Source organism: Centropristis striata, chromosome 8, assembly GCF_030273125.1.
Source record: "Centropristis striata isolate RG_2023a ecotype Rhode Island chromosome 8, C.striata_1.0, whole genome shotgun sequence".
Classification (NCBI taxonomy): domain Eukaryota; kingdom Metazoa; phylum Chordata; class Actinopteri; order Perciformes; family Serranidae; genus Centropristis; species Centropristis striata.
The window spans coordinates 11,546,506-11,565,527 of record NC_081524.1 but is presented as its reverse complement, the minus strand read 5'-3'; the positions used below and the strand labels follow the sequence as shown (position 1 = coordinate 11,565,527).

General features: G+C 38.8%; 1 protein-coding gene across 1 annotated transcript; it reads left to right on the top strand.

The window, feature by feature from the left end:
• The first annotated feature begins 836 nt into the window (after positions 1 to 836).
• Positions 837 to 18,943, top strand: cyth2 (cytohesin 2). The gene is made up of 12 exons (XM_059340087.1): positions 837 to 990; positions 3,276 to 3,426; positions 4,894 to 4,960; positions 5,050 to 5,168; positions 5,871 to 5,951; positions 6,184 to 6,296; positions 7,677 to 7,825; positions 7,918 to 8,029; positions 8,622 to 8,698; positions 9,497 to 9,568; positions 10,791 to 10,945; positions 17,437 to 18,943. The coding sequence occupies exons 1-12, from the start codon at positions 924 to 926 to the stop codon at positions 17,522 to 17,524; spliced, it is 1,251 nt and encodes a 416-aa protein (XP_059196070.1). The 5' UTR covers positions 837 to 923; the 3' UTR covers positions 17,525 to 18,943.
• The last annotated feature ends 79 nt before the right edge of the window (positions 18,944 to 19,022 follow it).

Here is a 19,022-nt window from a genome sequence, read left to right as displayed (position 1 = left end):
TCATTCAAACATGTAAGTAAGTGCAATATTCATATAGCTGCCGTGTATTTATGCTCTCATCTATTGTGTCCCATTTTAGGGAACTGGTGATTTAGATCAAATATCTAGAACATATATACTGTATACACACTGTACATAGTAGACTAGATAGGTCTGTAGTAGTTGAGTATCATATTGACACCCTCTTAAAATAATGACCTATGTCTTTTTTTCAGGTTAATCTTTTCTGATTTTACCAGAGGTGGCCAGTATCATGAGATGATTTAGGCAAAAAAATAAATAAATCATTTTTTGTCAAAAAATTACTTAGGCCATGATAACATGAGAACATTGCCTATAAGATTGAAAACTACATACTATTTTTTCAAAGGTAAGAAAATATGGTATTATAATGCTTCTTTTCTATGTAAACATAATATTTATGAATGGGAAACTAATAATATATTTTATTATACTACTAATAATAACATAATACTCATTTGCAAAATGATCTCGCCTACATATCTCTAAAACTACTATTTTAGCATAAAAACCAAACATTAATTAAAAAAAAAAGTTTATTAAATTTTTTTTATTAAAGAAAGAAATCTGTACATCTAACTGGACTGCATAGTCTTGTGACTATGAAATGAATGAATGAACGAATGATTCAAATTAACACTAACTTATAAATGTTAAAGCGTTATACTTGTAGGCTCAATGTCATCTATGCACGTCTTTCAAACTTTTTCTTTACAAAATAAAAGTGATTGTATTTTGAAAAACAACTGACCGGAAGCAGGCTACTAGAAAGCCAGACACCGCTTCCGGTGTCGCCACCCTCTTTGTCTCCGGCCCAACATTTCGACACCAGGGGTTGTCTGTTTTTTCCCTTAGGTTTTGAGGATATATTTACACATATATCCTTAGTTTTCTGATATTGAATGACAGTCGACTCTGAAATATTTATGCCTAAAAGTAAAGCGCCAAAAATGGATGACCTGGACTACAGTAAGTGGGCTTACTAATGAGCTGTTAGCCTAGACTACCGCTAGCTAACTGTGGCTAGCTCAGTTTATTTGCTCAAGTGTGACACAGTGAGCTTTCCGCCAAACATCTATATGAAAATGATCACCATGTACCTTTTGACGTTTTTCCGAGAACTATGGATGTTCACATGCACCACAGTTTGCTTAAGATGAGCCTAAACGATGCAGTAGCTTAGCTTCACGCCAACTAAATATTGATTATTACACAGTGTGCTCGGGGCTAACGTTTAAGCAAACGTCGGTGGGTATTTAACACCCAGTCCATCCAAGTTATACAAAAGCTTGATGTATTTGTGTATTCCTTATACTACTGAAACTGCCCAGCTACTGTTATCAGTAACGTTACCCTGGCTGCTGTAGTATGATCCAGACTGTGGGCGTGGTTGGTGGTGTTTTAGAGCAGCTGTTTATTTTGCAGAGTAAACACACTGGTCTGGGAGCCTTTGGGTGCTGCCAACCACAGCTGGTCACAAGCTGCTATTCTGAGCCGCAGATCTAGGTGGTTTGGATATAATCCATAATCACGATTTTTGGAGCAAAATACAATATTCATGGAACTTAGGTACACCGAGCTGAATCTGAACTGGAATCATTTTTTTACCAAGTAGATTTTAACATACAAGGAATATGGTTTGGTGTATTGGTGAATAACTTATTCACAAAGAAGAGAGAGAAAAAAACATGTATTACAAAAATCAAGAATCAAGAATCAAGAAAATATAAAAAAGGACATTGAAAATATGTAAACGATAAATAAACTAAATAAAAAAGCTGTGTGGTTTTAAGAAGTGGTAGTTTTGTGCAGAAATTAGTAAAATTGTGCAAAGGATCACAACCCTGCAATTCAGCTCTCCATTATGGGAGTTATGTTTTTGTAGAAACTGAAACTGAGGTGTTGACTGAAAATATGAAATAAAAAAATAGTCATATGGTTTGGAGACTACGATTGTTTTGCTAATTTGTATTGCTTTATGTTCGACGTGTTTGTAATATTTAGTCTACCCTCAATGACAAGGGTTGACAAAGTTTTAAAACCAATCAGCATAATACAATATTTAACACCACCACAGCTGACGGTCTCTATAGTTAAAGCAAAATCTCTAAACCTGATAAAACTGAATATAATGGCATTAAGTGCAGGACTGGCATGTTACACTGCCTAAGCTTTATTTAAGTGTAAACTGGCAACTAGGTATTCAAGTCCATCTGAGTTTATTTGTGCCGTCAGAGCATATTTATATGCCAGCATTTTCCAGAAATGTAATATATGTTGACCAACAGGTACAATCAAGTTTGGTCAACATTGTGTAACTCAGCCTTTAAAACCATGGAAAACAAGTATGAGATTACAATAGATTAAATTCCTTAAAATTTGTCTGATTGTTATGTCAATAAATACCCAGCCCCTTATTTTTATGTATTTTAAGTTCTCAGTCGGGTAATATTCTTCAATATTTAGTAGCTGCAATAAAAACAGTTTACAATAAAGAGCACAAATGAAAATCCATTCAGTTATTATTTATGATATAGTGGTGGTGATCTCCGGGGGGATCATCTCCCAGCAAATACAACAAAATCTAATTTCCTGGCTTGATACCACGAGTGATTTTTAAATTGAACTAGACTGGATGTTTAACCAGTGAGGAGCTAGAATGATTTTACAGTAGCCTTGTGCCTCTGTCTGTGTTGGAGTCTGTTGAGTCCATGAACTGTTTGTCTGCTCTATTCGTTCAGTGTAACACGACCCAGCCAGTACGCAGTGTTAATGTTCCCATATATTATATTACAGTGACAGATCCGGAGACTGCTGATTTTCAGTATTTTTCCACAGATTGCTCAAAAGGCAATAAGGAGATCAGGGAAGAGGGGAGGGAGAGGGTAAGATGGACAAGAAATGGACAGATAAAGGCAAATGTTTAAAAGTGTGGTGTTGTAGTGTATCTTTGATTTAAAATAAAGAGGTTTTTATCTTTACAAAAGAAAAAAAAGCACAATTAAGTGTTCTCCCCAAGTGCCTTTCCATCATCGCTAATTTTAGTTACTGCCCCACTTCTCCCACTCCATTGTAAGATATTGATAGAAGGAATTAGTCATTACCAATATGAGTAACAATGCAGTTCTCAAAATACTTATACTTGGTGCCTTTTTATGCTACTAATAAAGACACAGCCTGCCTCGGGGCACACTTGCCATTTGTTATATCTGCAGCAGCAGTAACAGAGTCATTCTTCTTTTCTTCCCTTACAGTCCCAGTAGACCTGAGCCCAGAGGAGCGCTCTGAGCTGGAGGACATCCGCAGGAGGAAGGGCGTCCTGCTGCAGGAGATCCAGAGGCTCAGAGAGGAATTAAGAGAGGCAATTTTGGAGGTGGAGGGACTGGAGACAAGCACAGAGGGCAGGTAAGAAGAACGGGCACAGTAACATTGCTACTCCAAAGAATATTGAATATGTGGTTTTGCACGGTCTGAATGACGAGCGCTGGCTTTCTTGGTCGCCTGATGTGCACAGATTTTCATTTATCATTCCCAGAGTAAATTATCACTCAGTTAGTCAACTTTACCACTGTGCTTGCTCTGATTGATTGCATTTTTCTGGTTCCCACTGTGACTTTATGGACATTATGAAACCAACAAAGCTCAGCAGTCACACCGGTGTTTGCTCACATCACCATATTCAGTTCAGTCCAGAGTTTACTGCAGTCCCCGCTGCTCTATATCCACATCACTTTTTCATCCATGTTCATGTTTAATGCCTCATGTTCTTTAGATGACATTTTAATGTTGTCAGTGATGGATAAATTATATTCTTTGATAAATTGCCATCTTTAGAGTGCTCATTCAAAGTCCAGTAGTATATAATTTAAAGTCTAGTGGTATAAAAGTGTACATAGAAGTAAGAAATACACAACTTGTTTGTTTTTTTAAAAGCAATTTACTGGCCAAATTTATGTTACTTTAGCATTTAACAGTCAAATGCATTGAATGATAACATGCATTTATAAGTGATTGGAGCAAAGGAATTTATTACACTAGTTGAAAACAATATGTCAAGTATTTTGGCTGTTACTGCAATCGTGAATTGTTTTGTTTTTGTGAGGAACTGTACCAACCATTCTTTTTTTGTGATCAATTGTTTATTGTTTTTTAATTTAGTTTAAAACAAACAAACAAGCAGGTGTGGCAAGCATCAATTGGGCAATAATAGCAACAGCAACAAAGAAGATAAAATGGTAGTGTAGCATAACAAACAAAAAATAAATAAATAACAATGGCAATACTACCAATCAAACATATCAACTATCATTCTCTCTATCAAACTCACTAATCTGCGCTTTTCTTTGTAGATTTGCCACTTCAATCTTGTAAACTTTTTTCTCAAAATAATTTGGAATTTGCAAGTATTTCAATGAGTATCAACTCAATATATCAACTATATTGAGTGTTGAAAAATAATACAAAGGAAAAAATTAAATAAAAAAATAATTATAAATTAAAATAATAATAATAATGATGAAAAATAGGTAGACAACCCCCCAACCATTCTGTAGAATATGGTTTTTGTACTGGGACATCTCTGCAGCAACATAATAATTAGTTCAGAATGTTATTTTGACAAATAATTTGCTTTATCAAATATTGCACCTCCTGGGATTTGGATATTGAACTGGTCCGTATAGCAATTTTGATCCAGATTTGATTTATTGAGCAGCCCTAATGTTAAATCCATAATCTTAAATAAGATGGCTTGTAATCATTTTGTGTTTTGGAATTTGTAAGTCTGAGCTGTTTCCATTATCTATAACGAAATATGATTTGGAGGCTTCAAGGGCCATTCTTTCTCACATTTCCCATTTTTGCTCTCTGCAGTAAAACTCTCCAGAAAAGCAGGCATGTGGCAATGGGAAGGAAGAAATTCAACATGGACCCCAAAAAGGTAAAACCCTTCAGTACTTGTACCTCTCTACGCTGCCTCCTCTGTGTCTTAGCCGTGTGGTGACGGTCTCTCCCTCCTCCTCTCTGCAGGGCATCGTGTTCCTGGTGGAGAACGAGCTGCTGAGACACACTTCAGAGGACATCGCTCAGTTCCTCTACAAAGGAGAGGGCCTCAACAAGACCGCTATAGGAGATTACCTTGGAGAAAGGTGCTCGTTCTTAAAATATCTACAGTCATGGAAAAATTATTAGACCATTGTTTTCTTCATTGTCTTGTTCATTATAATGCCTGGTACAACTAAAGTTGTTTGGACAAATATAATGATAACAACAAAAATAGTTCCTAGGAGTTTAATTTAAGAGCTGATATCTAACCATTTTCCATGGTAATAACCAAAATCATCAAAAAAAACATGGAAAATGGCTAAATAGCATCTATTTAATTAAACTTGTATTAGCAATTTTTGTTGTTATCATTATATTTGTGCAAACAAATGTACCTTTAGTCGTACCAGGCATTAAAATGACCAACAAGTTGAAGAAAACCATGGTCTAATAATTTGTTCCATCACTGTTTATCTCCTTTACTTTTTCTACTTTGTATCCAATGGTGCCTTAATGCACCGGGGTTGTGTCTGGGCCACACAAGACATTAGCATATAAATTATATAAAATATATTTGCACCACTGCCATCATAAGCAGAGGTTTCCAAGCCACACCACTGTGGCTGTAGTGTAAGAAACATCCTAAAAATATGTTAAAATGAATGCTTAGGTCCAGACAGCCACCAGGCTTGCAACACACTGGGGGAACCCTGCAAGTCTGTAGCCCCAGGGCCTAAAGTATTATTAAGGCGGCTCTTTGTTTCTATACCATTTTTAACTGTGATCTCTCTGTTGCTGTTCTGCAGGGACGACTTCAACATCAAAGTGCTTCAGGCTTTCGTTGACCTCCATGAGTTTACGGATCTCAACCTTGTCCAGGCCCTCAGGTAAGCTGAGTCCGTTCTTTTTTGTTTTTAATCAAGGACAAAATCTCTTTGAGTAGTGTCCTGGCATTCTCTGGTAAACAAACCATTTCCACAATGGAAAGTCCCGCTCTCAGTGCAACTTCAGGTGAAAAGAGGGAAAACAATTAAGCAGTAGAGCAGTAGTGACTAACTCTGCCTTGATTGCCAGATTTTTTTCCATGACTTGACCTTAACCTCGACCTGTGCTCTGCAGACAATTCCTGTGGAGTTTCCGTTTGCCCGGTGAAGCCCAGAAGATCGACAGAATGATGGAGGCGTTTGCTCAGAGATACTGTCACTGCAACCCGGGTGTCTTCCAGAGCACCGGTAAACACAAACACAAACACAGCATTTCATGCAGCTCCATCTGTTGCCAACCAAATAAGGGACGTGTTGACGTCTCTGTGTGTTTGGAGCTTTCCCCTTAAATCAAGCTTTATTTTCCTTTAATGGACCACAGGAAGGGGAACTTCCCAGAAAGTGTGCACTGGCACAAACAACGAGCCGTTTACCAGAAATGAACAGATATGAGAGTCTGCCAGTTTATAAACATTACCTTTCTCAGTAAAACCATCTTGGGTTTTTTTTAGTTTTCATTTATTATTTCCTTAAATTGTTAAGATGAGTTTCAGTATTGCCAAACATTTGGCTTTCATATGGAGTGATGTTAGTGGAAAGAAGTATTTTTGGTCCCTAAATGACCAGCTTTACCAAGTTATTGTCAAAATTACTTTGTAAGACAGTTAGAGGAACAATAGATCCTTTTGCTTATCCCTTAACAATTGTTTTGTGTGCTGTTCAGTTGTTGCAGGCCTCTAATGTTCTCTGCCACTGTAAGGCAACTTCTTTATAGAGGGTGAAATGTTTGAAATGTCAACTGTCCTCTAAATCAGCAGTTATATACAGTGCCAAAGCTGTTCTAAATGAAGAGCTTTAGTAATTACCAAAATAAAATACGTTTCTGTAATGGTTAATACAGCAGTATGTAGCAACTTTTAACCAAAATGATTTTTTTGTATGCTAAAATATAATTGTTATTGTATCCATGAATTTTCAAAAGTTATGATTTGTTATTTATTTGCATTCCTGAGCAGAATAATGAGTTTTAGTGGTTGAATGTTCTGCTTGATTAATTTCTGACTTCTCAGAGAAGCCCAGTGAACCGGCTCAATTGTGGGTATAAAAAGGGAATCAAGTTTGTTATTTGCCAAATAACAATTACATTTTAGTTTTAAACAAGCTTTTGAAAGTTTTCTAAAATATTTAGAAATATTTATTTTCTCATTTTTATGACAGGTGGTCTAATACATTTATTAAGCACTCTGTGTGTGCGTGTGCGTGTGCGTGTGCGTGTGTGTGTGTGTGTGTGTGTGTGTGTGTGTATATATATATATATATATATATATACATATCAGAAAATGTCAGGGTTTCACAGTATAACACAATTATTATAATTTACAAAGACCCATAAAGAAGTAAAAACGTAAAAAGTCTCCCTGATGGAAACAAAAAGTTTAAAATAAACATTAATAAAATACTGTCAATTTTCATACCACACTACACCTTGAAACCGGCATAGACCTGTAAGAAAAAGAACAATTGTTGTTTTTATCTGATATTCAGCTAAATTAGTTATAAAATTGTAGATGTTGTGCAGAACAAATCTCAGAGCTACTGTGTTGTCTCTCGTGTCCCTCCTGTTCACAGACACATGTTACGTTCTGTCGTTTGCCATCATTATGCTGAACACGAGCCTCCACAACCCAAATGTGAGGGACAAACCCGGAGTGGACCGTTTCATCTCGATGAACCGAGGCATCAACGAGGGAGGAGACCTGCCCGAGGACCTGCTCAGAGTACGATGAAGTTAAAGGAAGTGAAAGATAAAATGAACCCAGTAAGGTGGTTGTTTGTGAGCTTATTTTACTGTCTTGTGCATTTTTTCCAGAATCTCTACGACAGTATTAAAAATGAGCCCTTCAAGATCCCCGAGGACGACGGGAACGACCTGACACACACCTTCTTCAACCCGGACAGAGAGGGCTGGCTTCTTAAACTTGGTGAGATGATGCCAGTGAGACCTCCATGTTGGCTTCAACGCTGAGCTCGTTCAAGTCAACATGTTTCAGGTGTCAGGAGAGAAGAAAGTGACCAGTTCTTTATGCCAATGTACTTTGTTCTCTCTTAAGGCTTTGTGCTATGATGAAGCTGCTCCTGTCTCTGAGGTTCACTGTCAGCTCACAGTGTTGTGGATTTTAAACTCCTGCCATAGCATGATGGTGAACCAGAGACTCACTTTCTTGCGTCACGGCAGTCTAAAATAATCTGATTGTGTTTCTTTTTGCATGGCGGGGCCTGTGATCTGTGTGTCACTAATATAATCTCTTTCTCTTCCTCTTCCCCGCCTGTCCCTCTCTCTTTCTCTGTTTGTCCTCTGTCTTCCTCTAAATCCTCTGGTCCCCCTTTTTGTCTCTGCTTCTTCCCTGCGATTTCCACTCCCTCTACTGCCGCTGCTTGTTTTCTCAGGAGGTATGTACTGACAGTTGTTGTAGTTAAAAATCTAGCTACGTAGTTAGCATTAAGAATGTAGAAATCGTAGAGTAGTATTCCCTAAAGAAATCTCTCACTCGTCTTAATGATCTTGTGTTTCAGGGGGACGAGTGAAAACCTGGAAACGACGATGGTTCATTCTCACAGATAACTGCCTTTATTACTTTGAATACACCACAGTAAGTCCTTTTGGAATTTGACACTGCCACTCCTTTTAGATTTATCTGATGCGTTAAACTGCCCTAACAGGATGCTGTTGCTATGTTTACATTGGCCTTTCTGGGGGGGGGGGAGCAATGTATTTAGTGTCATCGTTGTGTAATCTCACAATGAAAAGTGGTAATATTTAGGGTTTCAAGCCTGCTGGTAAATTGTGATTTTGTTTATTTTGGGAGTAGGAATAAACTCTGAAATTCCCATTCGCAGTAATGTATCTGCAAGGAAGTCTGGTTCCTGAACGCCAGGATTTGATGCACGACTGTATTAATCCTCAGAGGACAAACTGGTTTGGTAGCCGTGCACAACTGTAACAAAAGAGGCACAAGTCAGACTGGTCACAAGAGACAGCATTTCAAAGATGCACTACCATAACAATAGTAACACAACACACAGTCCAGGAGGACTCTCATGTAGCTCAGGATGATCCCACCGAGCCAAATACAGTGTTATTAAACACAGCCACATGTGGGGCTGCTGCAGTAATTATAACACTCCTAATGCACAGGGTTTATTGTTCTATGTATTGCAACCGTGACTTCTGTGTACCTCGTAACGTAATCTGTCAGGCTCGTCATTTCGGTCATGAGTTGATCAACAGATGGCAATGAAAGTAATTACAAATCTCTTTGCAGAAATAATGCTAAGATGAGTTGAATTTTGGTTTATTCTTGCACTCACAAATATTTAGAACAATAAAGACATTTGAATGTTGCAGTAACTGTTTCAGCTCGAATCTCCTGTGATTGTTTCACTTACAGGATAAGGAACCGAGAGGTATCATTCCCTTGGAAAACCTTAGCATCCGTGAGGTGGAGGACCCCAGAAAACCTGTACGTTTGCATTTCTGTATAGGCAACTGATATTAACATACAGTCATGGAAAAATTATATTAAAAATTATTAGACCATTATTTTCTTCAATTTATTGTTAATGTTAATGCCTGGTACAAGTAAAGGTACATTTGTTTGGACAAATATAACTTTTTCTTAAAATTCTTAAAATTGGCTTGTAAGAGTTTAATTTGAGAGCTGATATCTAGCCGTTTTCCATGGTTTTCTTGATAATGATTTTGGTTATTATAAAGAAAACCATGGAAAATGGCTCTTATGAGCTATTTTTGTTGTTATCATTATATTTGTCCTAACAAATGTACCTTTAGTTGTACCAGGCATTAACATTAACAAGAAATTAAAGAAAACAAGAGTGGTCTAATATTTCTTTTCCATGACTATATGTGTTAATTTCTAACACCCCAAAGACTTTATTTTTACACGATTGTAATGAGGAGGTGAAGAAAGATCACTCCCCACATGTTTTATACTACATTGTCGTACATTTATAAATGTGGCATTTTAGACATGCACTACCGGTCAAAAGTTTTAGAACACCACAATTTTTCAATTCTTTATTGAAATTCAAGCAGTTCAAGTCAAATGAACAGCTTGAAAGGGTACAAAGTTAAGTGGTGAACTGCCAGAGGTAAATAAAAAAAGGTAAGGTTAACCAAAACTGAAAAATAATGTACATTTCAGAATTATACAAGTAGGCCTTTTTCAGGGAACAAGAAATGGGTTAACAACTTAACTCTATGGAGTCTTGGGCTATTTTGTCCATTTTTGAATTCTTTTCATGTCTTTGTAAGTCATTTTGTGTCTTTTGTGTCTTTTTTTGGTCATTTAGTGTCTTTTTTAAGTCATTTTGTGTCTTTATGTGTCCTTTTTTGGTAATTTTGTGTCTTTTTTTAGTCCTTTAGTCCAACATAAAATGTGATTTTGAATCTTTTTTTTACTTTCAAAACACTATCATGCTCAATAAAGAATTTTAAATGTTGCAAATGTGCATTAATTTCAGAGTACACTGAGACATTAAACTGCATCATTTTCAATTAAATTCTGGAAAAGTTGGTGTGTTCTAAAACTTTTGACCAGTAGTGTATATATATAGGCTTATGTCTGTGTACAGCTTTTGATATTAATCTAAGATTGTGTCTGATGGTAAATGGCAGTAAAAATTCACAAATGTGATCCAATTTCTTTGCCCTCCTCCCGACAGAACTGCTTTGAGCTGTACATTCCCAACAACCGCGGTCAGCTGATTAAGGCGTGTAAGACGGAGGCTGATGGGAGAGTCGTGGAAGGAAACCACATGGTGTACCGTATCTCCGCCCCCACACCTGAGGAGAAGGACGAATGGATCCACAGCATCAAGTATGGAAATGGAGAATAATGCCACAGGAAATAAAGGGGGTAGTGTTAGATTAACTAAACACAAGGTGGCCTTTTGTTTAACCCTGTAAAACCCAGATATAGAAAAACGCAAAAAAAAAATTTTTCAACCATTAAGATGTTGTTGTAGGAGGCCTTTGGGGGTGAAAATGGAGTGTTTTCAAAAATTTTATGTTTTAGTAAGTTTTTACGGAAACGTTGTAATATTGCAACGTTGGGCTTAATGGGTAGCAGAATCTCCTGTATTTCCACTCATTGTCTGAACAACAGTACAGAACTAAGGATTCATTTGCAGGGTTTTGCTTTTCCCAAACCAGTATATAGCATGAATAATAATCTTAGTCATGTTGTTATGAAGTGTGATTTATTCAAACAAGCATTTTGACATTTATTTACATTATTTACATTTTAAGTTGCAGTCAGTTGCAGTGATAGTCCCAGAAGCAGTTCTTGTCCTCTGAAAAGCAGAGGCGGACATCACACTTGCTGCATTGGGTATTTGTATACCCTTTACTGCAATGTCTGCAGCGTCCTCTTGTCGTCTTGTATGGAAAGTGTCCAGTGAGGTCTCTGCGCACATCCAGAGGGGGGTGTGCACATGTTTTTTTGGAGGAGGGACCGTTTGGACTCCCATCACCCACGGATGGTCTCTTTACAGCATCCGAAGGGCTCCCTGCTGCGTCTGGGCTCCTGTTGCCTGCCGATGGCCGTCCTCTCTTTGGAGTTTTGGGTGCTGTGCCCACCTGATTAGGAAAAAAAACAATAAATATATCAATTTATATACATCTCAAATACGCATGAAGATACCAGTCAAATATATCACAAACAAGGTAAATAGCATGAATAGATAATTACCAGAATGAGAGAGGATGCAAGCTCTCTTTGCTGGTGGCATTCTGAAATGGAAAAAATAAAATTGAAACAAATGTACACTGTATATACAAATAGCACACATGCTTACTAGATTCCGGATGACGAGCAGGAAAGATGGGGTGGTGGGGAGACTGATTTCATTTTGAAGTGTTTACACATTGCACTGAAGTAGCCAATTCACACATTTCACAGGCCATACAATACTGTATGATTGACCCATCGTAGACTGTGATTATCATCCTAATAGGAATGCATGTAGCCTCCACCTTACAACCACACCTTACATTCCTGAACATTAGCACCTGTTCCAGAACAATGCAACAAGTGCACCAGGAGCATCCCCCACAACTGCTTTGACTATGAATTGATAGGAGCATTTTCTTATCAATAGAGACTAAGACAAAGGGCAGACATGCACAAACAGAATTTCTTTGGTAAAAAGTCCTGCATTCTGTGATAAGGAGAAAATACTGAGAGTGTTGAAGGTGGTTAAAAATCATTATAAGTAAATTAAAATGTTTAGATACAGCAATATATCTTTGCACTTTAGTTTCTAATACAATAAATATGTAATTCAATATAAGGCTCAGGCTAGAATGTGTAAATCATGTGTAGTTTAAAGTTATATTGTAAAAATTTTAATTGAAGTTCCTCTCAAAAACAGGGCTGTTTTGACTACCACTCTGACCCAACGTTGTAATATTGCAACACTTATAAAACAAGCTCTAAATAAAATGTAGGGCACATTTTCCACAAACACTACATATGTTCATGTTCTAGACACTGTAATAAACACAAAAAAAAATATTCAAAGCATTTTACTTACTTGAATCAGATTAATCCAGTCCAGTAAATCGAAGGGATGTTGCTCGATCAAAAAATTGGAAGTTGTGTGACTTCTTGACCCTAGGGCGGGCCTTATATACAAATGTTGGATCCAAACACATTGTGAGAACAAACAATAGGACCCAATGATCATGTTAATGTGGTGTACGGAAGCCCTGAACCGCAAGTGAAGAAAAAAAATTTTGAGATGTTATCTCGTTATTTCGAGATAGTATCTCGTAATAACGAGATAAAATCTCGTTATTTCGAGATAGTATCTCGTAATAACGAGATAAAATCTCGTTATTTCGAGATAACACACTTATGTAAAAAAAAAAAAAAAAAAAAAAAAAATTTAAATTTTTTACTGTCAGATATTATCTCGTTATTTCGAGATACTAAGTCGTTATTTCGAGATACTATCTCGTTATTTCGAGATACTAAGTCGTTATTTCGAGATAACACACCTATGTAAAAAAAATATATACATATATTTTTTTTTCATTTTTTACTGTCAGATATAATCTCGTTATTTCGAGATACTAAGTCGTTATTTCGAGATACTATCTCGTTATTTCGAGATACTAAGTCGTTATTTCGAGATAACACTTAGGCCTATGCTGTCTCAGTGAACGGACCGGGCTGTCCAGTCCAAGTCCCGGCTTCCTCGTGAGGAGATCCACCGCCTCGTCACGCTCGTGTCACCACACATCCAGAGGGCAACCCGCTGCAATTTTGCCCTCAGCCCGGAGGTGCAGCTCCTGGCCGCGCTGCGTTTTTACGCAGTGGGGAGCTTCCTGGAGGTGGTGGGGGACGGCACCGGCCTCAGCAAGGCACCGGTTTCACGGAGTGTGGCAGCCGTGACACCGATCCTCCTGCGCCATGCCCGGAGACACATCAGGATGCCCACCACGCGGGACGAGGTCCGCCAGTGGGGTACATATGCGTTAATGGCTTGATTACTACTCGGATACACCTGTTAGCTGTGATCACACATACACACACACACACACACACACACACACACACACACACGTAGCCTTATTGCACAGGTGTGTGGGGTGACTTAAGCGCTGATAAAGTGGTGGGTGATCAATTTGCCTGGCATCGATTGATTTATATTTCAGCACCACGGCGGTGGACAGCTCCCACTAAGAGCTTCTTAAGAAGCTTCTTTGGCGGGATCTTAAGAAGGCAGTTAAGAACGCATCTGTGAAACACCCCTATCTTAGCGCTCCTTCTAAGCCGAACCCTTCTTAAGAGCCTTCTTAAGTCCTTAAGAACGAGCGAATCTGGGAAACGCGAATTAATTCGAGATCTTGAGAAAACAAAACAATAGTGTAGTCCAGACGCATAGCCAGTAATGTAATGTATTTGTAACCCGGCCCGTATGGGATGAGCCTCTCCACACCCTGGGACTCTGCGTTGTGTTGTTTATGATGATGGAGGGCGGAGGAGGGACCAGTCGGACACGGGTGGTCGTTATATTGCGGCTCGGACCGCGTCGTGCTTTATTTCTCACAACGGCTGGCAGCTCAACCTTAAACAGTACCAGTAAACACTGGCGCGAGGCAACAGAAAGATTAAAGGCTTGTGTTGCGTCCTTACTGATTTCCACACTAACTGGTTGCCGGAGATCTGCGCAGTTTCTGTTACGCGTGAGCTGTCCGTGGCACTGAAACAGCAATCGCCCTTAATGTGATAATTTTCTGTCTGATGCAGGTCTATGTTATGCTATACGTTAACACTTTATCGAGCCTACTGATTGGGTTCATCTGTAGTCGGCACTTTGTGCAATAAAATTATTTATTGTGCCGTGCGATAGAGCCGATACGCATGTTTTGTCTTTACTGTTGTATTGTGTACAGCCTTTATAAAGCTCTGTTGGGAGAGCTTGTTTTATAGGCAGTGTTTTGCTGTCATTTCCTTTGTAATGCATAATGTTGCAAAGTAAAATAGTCACTATTTTTCCAGTTTGTCTATATTTGTCATTTTTATAGTTCTACATTTTTACGAGTCCTTTTTCTGGGAAAAGATGGCCCATCCACTTTTGTACTGGCCCACCCGAAATATTATTTCTGCCTTCGCCACCGGGTGTCTCCATGGATACCAGATGATGACTGAGAGATGCAGATCAGCAGGATTGCGGGTCACTAGAAACTTTGTGTGTGTAGTGCAATCCGTTTTGGACCCAGAGGGAATACTACCAGTGGCGAAGGCAGAAATAATATTTCACACAAGCTCTCCCAACAGAGTTTTATAAAGGCTGTACACAATACAACAGTAAAGACAAAACATGCGTATCGGCTCTATCGCACGGCACAATAAATAATTTTATTGCACAAAGTGCCGACTACAGATGAACCCAATCAGTAGGCTCGATAAAGTGTTAACGTATAGCATAACATAGACCTGCATCAGACAGAAAATTATCACATTAAGGGCGATTGCTGTTTCAGTGCCACGGACAGCTCACGCGTAACAGAAACTGCGCAGATCTCCGGCAACCAGTTAGTGTGGAAATCAGTAAGGACGCAACACAAGCCTTTAATCTTTCTGTTGCCTCGCGCCAGTGTTTACTGGTACTGTTTAAGGTTGAGCTGCCAGCCGTTGTGAGAAATAAAGCACGACGCGGTCCGAGCCGCAATATAACGACCACCCGTGTCCGACTGGTCCCTCCTCCGCCCTCCATCATCATAAACAACACAAGGCAGAGTCCCAGGGTGTGGAGAGGCTCATCCCATACGGGCCGGGTTACAAATACATTACATTACTGGCTATGCGTCTGGACTACACTATTGTTTTGTTTTCTCAAGATCTCGAATTAATTCGCGTTTCCCAGATTCGCTCGTTCTTAAGGACTTAAGAAGGCTCTTAAGAAGGGTTCGGCTTAGAAGGAGCGCTAAGATAGGGGTGTTTCACAGATGCGTTCTTAACTGCCTTCTTAAGATCCCGCCAAAGAAGCTTCTTAAGAAGCTCTTAGTGGGAGCTGTCCACCGCCGTGGTGCTGAAATATAAATCAATCGATGCCAGGCAAATTGATCACCCACCACTTTATCAGCGCTTAAGTCACCCCACACACCTGTGCAATAAGGCTACGTGTGTGTGTGTGTGTGTGTGTGTGTGTGTGTGTGTGTGTGTGTGTGTGTGTGTGTGTGTGTGTGTGTGTATGTGTGATCACAGCTAACAGGTGTATCCGAGTAGTAATCAAGCCATTAACGCATATGTACCCCACTGGCGGACCTCGTCCCGCGTGGTGGGCATCCTGATGTGTCTCCGGGCATGGCGCAGGAGGATCGGTGTCACGGCTGCCACACTCCGTGAAACCGGTGCCTTGCTGAGGCCGGTGCCGTCCCCCACCACCTCCAGGAAGCTCCCCACTGCGTAAAAACGCAGCGCGGCCAGGAGCTGCACCTCCGGGCTGAGGGCAAAATTGCAGCGGGTTGCCCTCTGGATGTGTGGTGACACGAGCGTGACGAGGCGGTGGATCTCCTCACGAGGAAGCCGGGACTTGGACTGGACAGCCCGGTCCGTTCACTGAGACAGCATAGGCCTAAGTGTTATCTCGAAATAACGACTTAGTATCTCGAAATAACGAGATAGTATCTCGTTATTACGAGATACTATCTCGAAATAACGAGATAACATCTCAAAAAAATTTTTCTTCACTTGCGGTTCAGGGCTTCCGTATGGTTGAACCAAAAAAAAAAAAAAAATTTAGAGGTTTTTTGGGGATAACCAAAATTGTTGTAATTCTGCAACACTGGGTCTTACAGGGTTAAGGGAGTACGAAATAGAATTTAGATGGACTAATAACAATTTACATTTAGAGTGGATTAGATAAAAGAACTGAATACATAAAGATAAAAATAAAAAAAGAGTGAGGGGTTTTGCTGCAGCCACAGTTTTAGCTCTTAAACTCTTACATAATGTGGCCTGGCACATGATCAGATGTCCATTAAGGGTTCAGATGTTCTTTTGTAGAAAATCTTAACAAATCTAGACAACGAGTTTTGTAGAAAGCCAGCCCTGTGCGGGATTTAATGAAAATCAAAAACACATACATTAACTTAACTGCACAGAGAATCTGTGACTGCTTGCCAAATTATGTGTGTTTGTCAAATCATATGTGATGCATTTTTAACTGCCACATGTCTGATATTTTAACCTGTTTAACCTGAATTCCTCTGACCCGGCTATAAATAGTGTAATGAAACTAGAAGATCTGAGGAATCCATTGGTATTTCTGGAGGGCTTTTGACATTTTTTATCCATTCAAATGAAAATTAATAAAGCCAAATTGAGCACCAAATGTGTGTAAACAAATGGTATCAACCAAAAAATTGCTGCAACAATTTATGGGACATATTTGGCCTTGACATGGACTTCAGAAAGCCTATATACTTTAGATCCCCAGCTTTCTGAAAATAAACACCATTTCTATGTGGCATTTATTGATGACCTGCTATCTCCCCGTAAAAATCCACTGCCACCACCCCCAATTCTCTATAAAGGGGGCAGAATGATAAGGGGTTAATATATCTTCCAATTAATTCTACAATATTATCCCTTATTCTTTAAATTATGAGTGGGCTGTTCCACTTGTAGTGTTTGAACAGAGCAAATATTTGGGTCTTTCTTCATTCCAGATGATCATTTTATAAAGGGCCTAATTTTGAATATCCTATCAACTATCTGTATGATAGATGTGCCTTTTTTATTGTATATTTTTATAGTCCACCCCTCTCACTAGTGTCCCTTTGTCACCCGTACAGATCTGCTGTCAGTGTTGATCCCTTCTACGAAATGCTCGCTGCCAGGAAGAAACGTATATCACTGAAGAAGAAGGAGGAGCAGCCGTAGAGTATTCCCTTCACTCTCTCCTTGTCTTCCTTTGTCCTTCTCATCCCTCCTTCCGACACTGGACACATGTTTTCATTCCTGCTGCTCTCCACCTGTTCATAAGGTCATCATTTCCCCTCTTTACCCCAAAATGTATCCTCTCCCTGTTATGAGGACTCCTTGCTATCCTGCCTACCAGACTCTTTAGAGCCACATTCAGACTGTGGCAGCCTCTTGTTATCTTACACTACTATTATTACTACTACTGCTGTTAAACACAACCTGACACACAACAGCCAGAGCACACCACCCGTCCCGTCTGCTCACCACTCTCCTCTCTCGTTGAGCATTTAAGTGAACTGTGAAACGTGTCTTAGACCATGTCCACACTAACGTTGGTGATTTCATTAACACATTTTTCATGTTTTGGGCTTTTCCACATTTAACTATGTTCTTAAAATCACTCACAAATTTGCAAACACTAGAAAAAGGCTGTTGGCTGTTTGCTGAAGCAGCTTGTGCATGGTAAATAGAAGATATTCAATATTTCTCTATATGTATTGGAGTCTTTTAGGGTGATTTCACACCTGTAGTTTGGTTCATTTGTTCCGGACCAAGGGGAAGAAAGTTATTTAATTGTTGCATTTTTGTTCTAGTCTGCGTCCAGTTTGCTGATTTTTTTTTTTTTTTTTTTTACAACGTTTTGTCGTTTACAAACGAACCAAGAGGAACATGAAGTGATACAGACTGACTGTTAATGCGTTGATTTCACAGTTTTGGCAGTCGTCATGGAGATATCTAACTCTGGAGTCTGATAGAAGTATATGCAGCACTTTAATGCTTCTGGTGTGTATATTTTTGTTATTTGGTGTCACAAAGAGCTCAGAGCTCACAAAAAATACTTCTTTTAAAAGCATTATCAGTATTGTTCTACTACTGTTCTACTACAGTTTAACCACGTTAATTAATTAATTAATAATGGCCGACAGGTGCTTTTTAACTCACTTATTGCACTGACAGAGTTGGATATTAGCACCACAGTATTAACAGATATTGATCTTTATAATGAGTACCAAATGATTGCATAAATAGGTTATACGGATAAATATGCATGTCTGATTTACCAATACCCCAAAAACACACTGGAGTTCAATGACTGCTTCTTAAAAAATAATGGTGTGACATTACTGTGGTTCAGGAATATTTAGGTTTAGGCATAATAAAAAACATGTGGTTAGGTTTAGAGAAAATACTGATATATAATACTGAGCGATTGTCACAAATTTCACAATATATATATTGATTTATTTGTAGTTCATCTTTTGAAATAATGCCAAAAATCACATACAGTCATGGAAGAAATTATTAGACCACCCTTGTTTTCTCCTTGCTTTCTTGTTCATTTAATGCCTGGTACAACTAAAACTACATTTGTTTGGATAAATATAATGATAACAACAAAAATAGCTCATAAGAGTTAAATTTAAGAGCTGATACCTGGACATTTTCCATGGTTTTC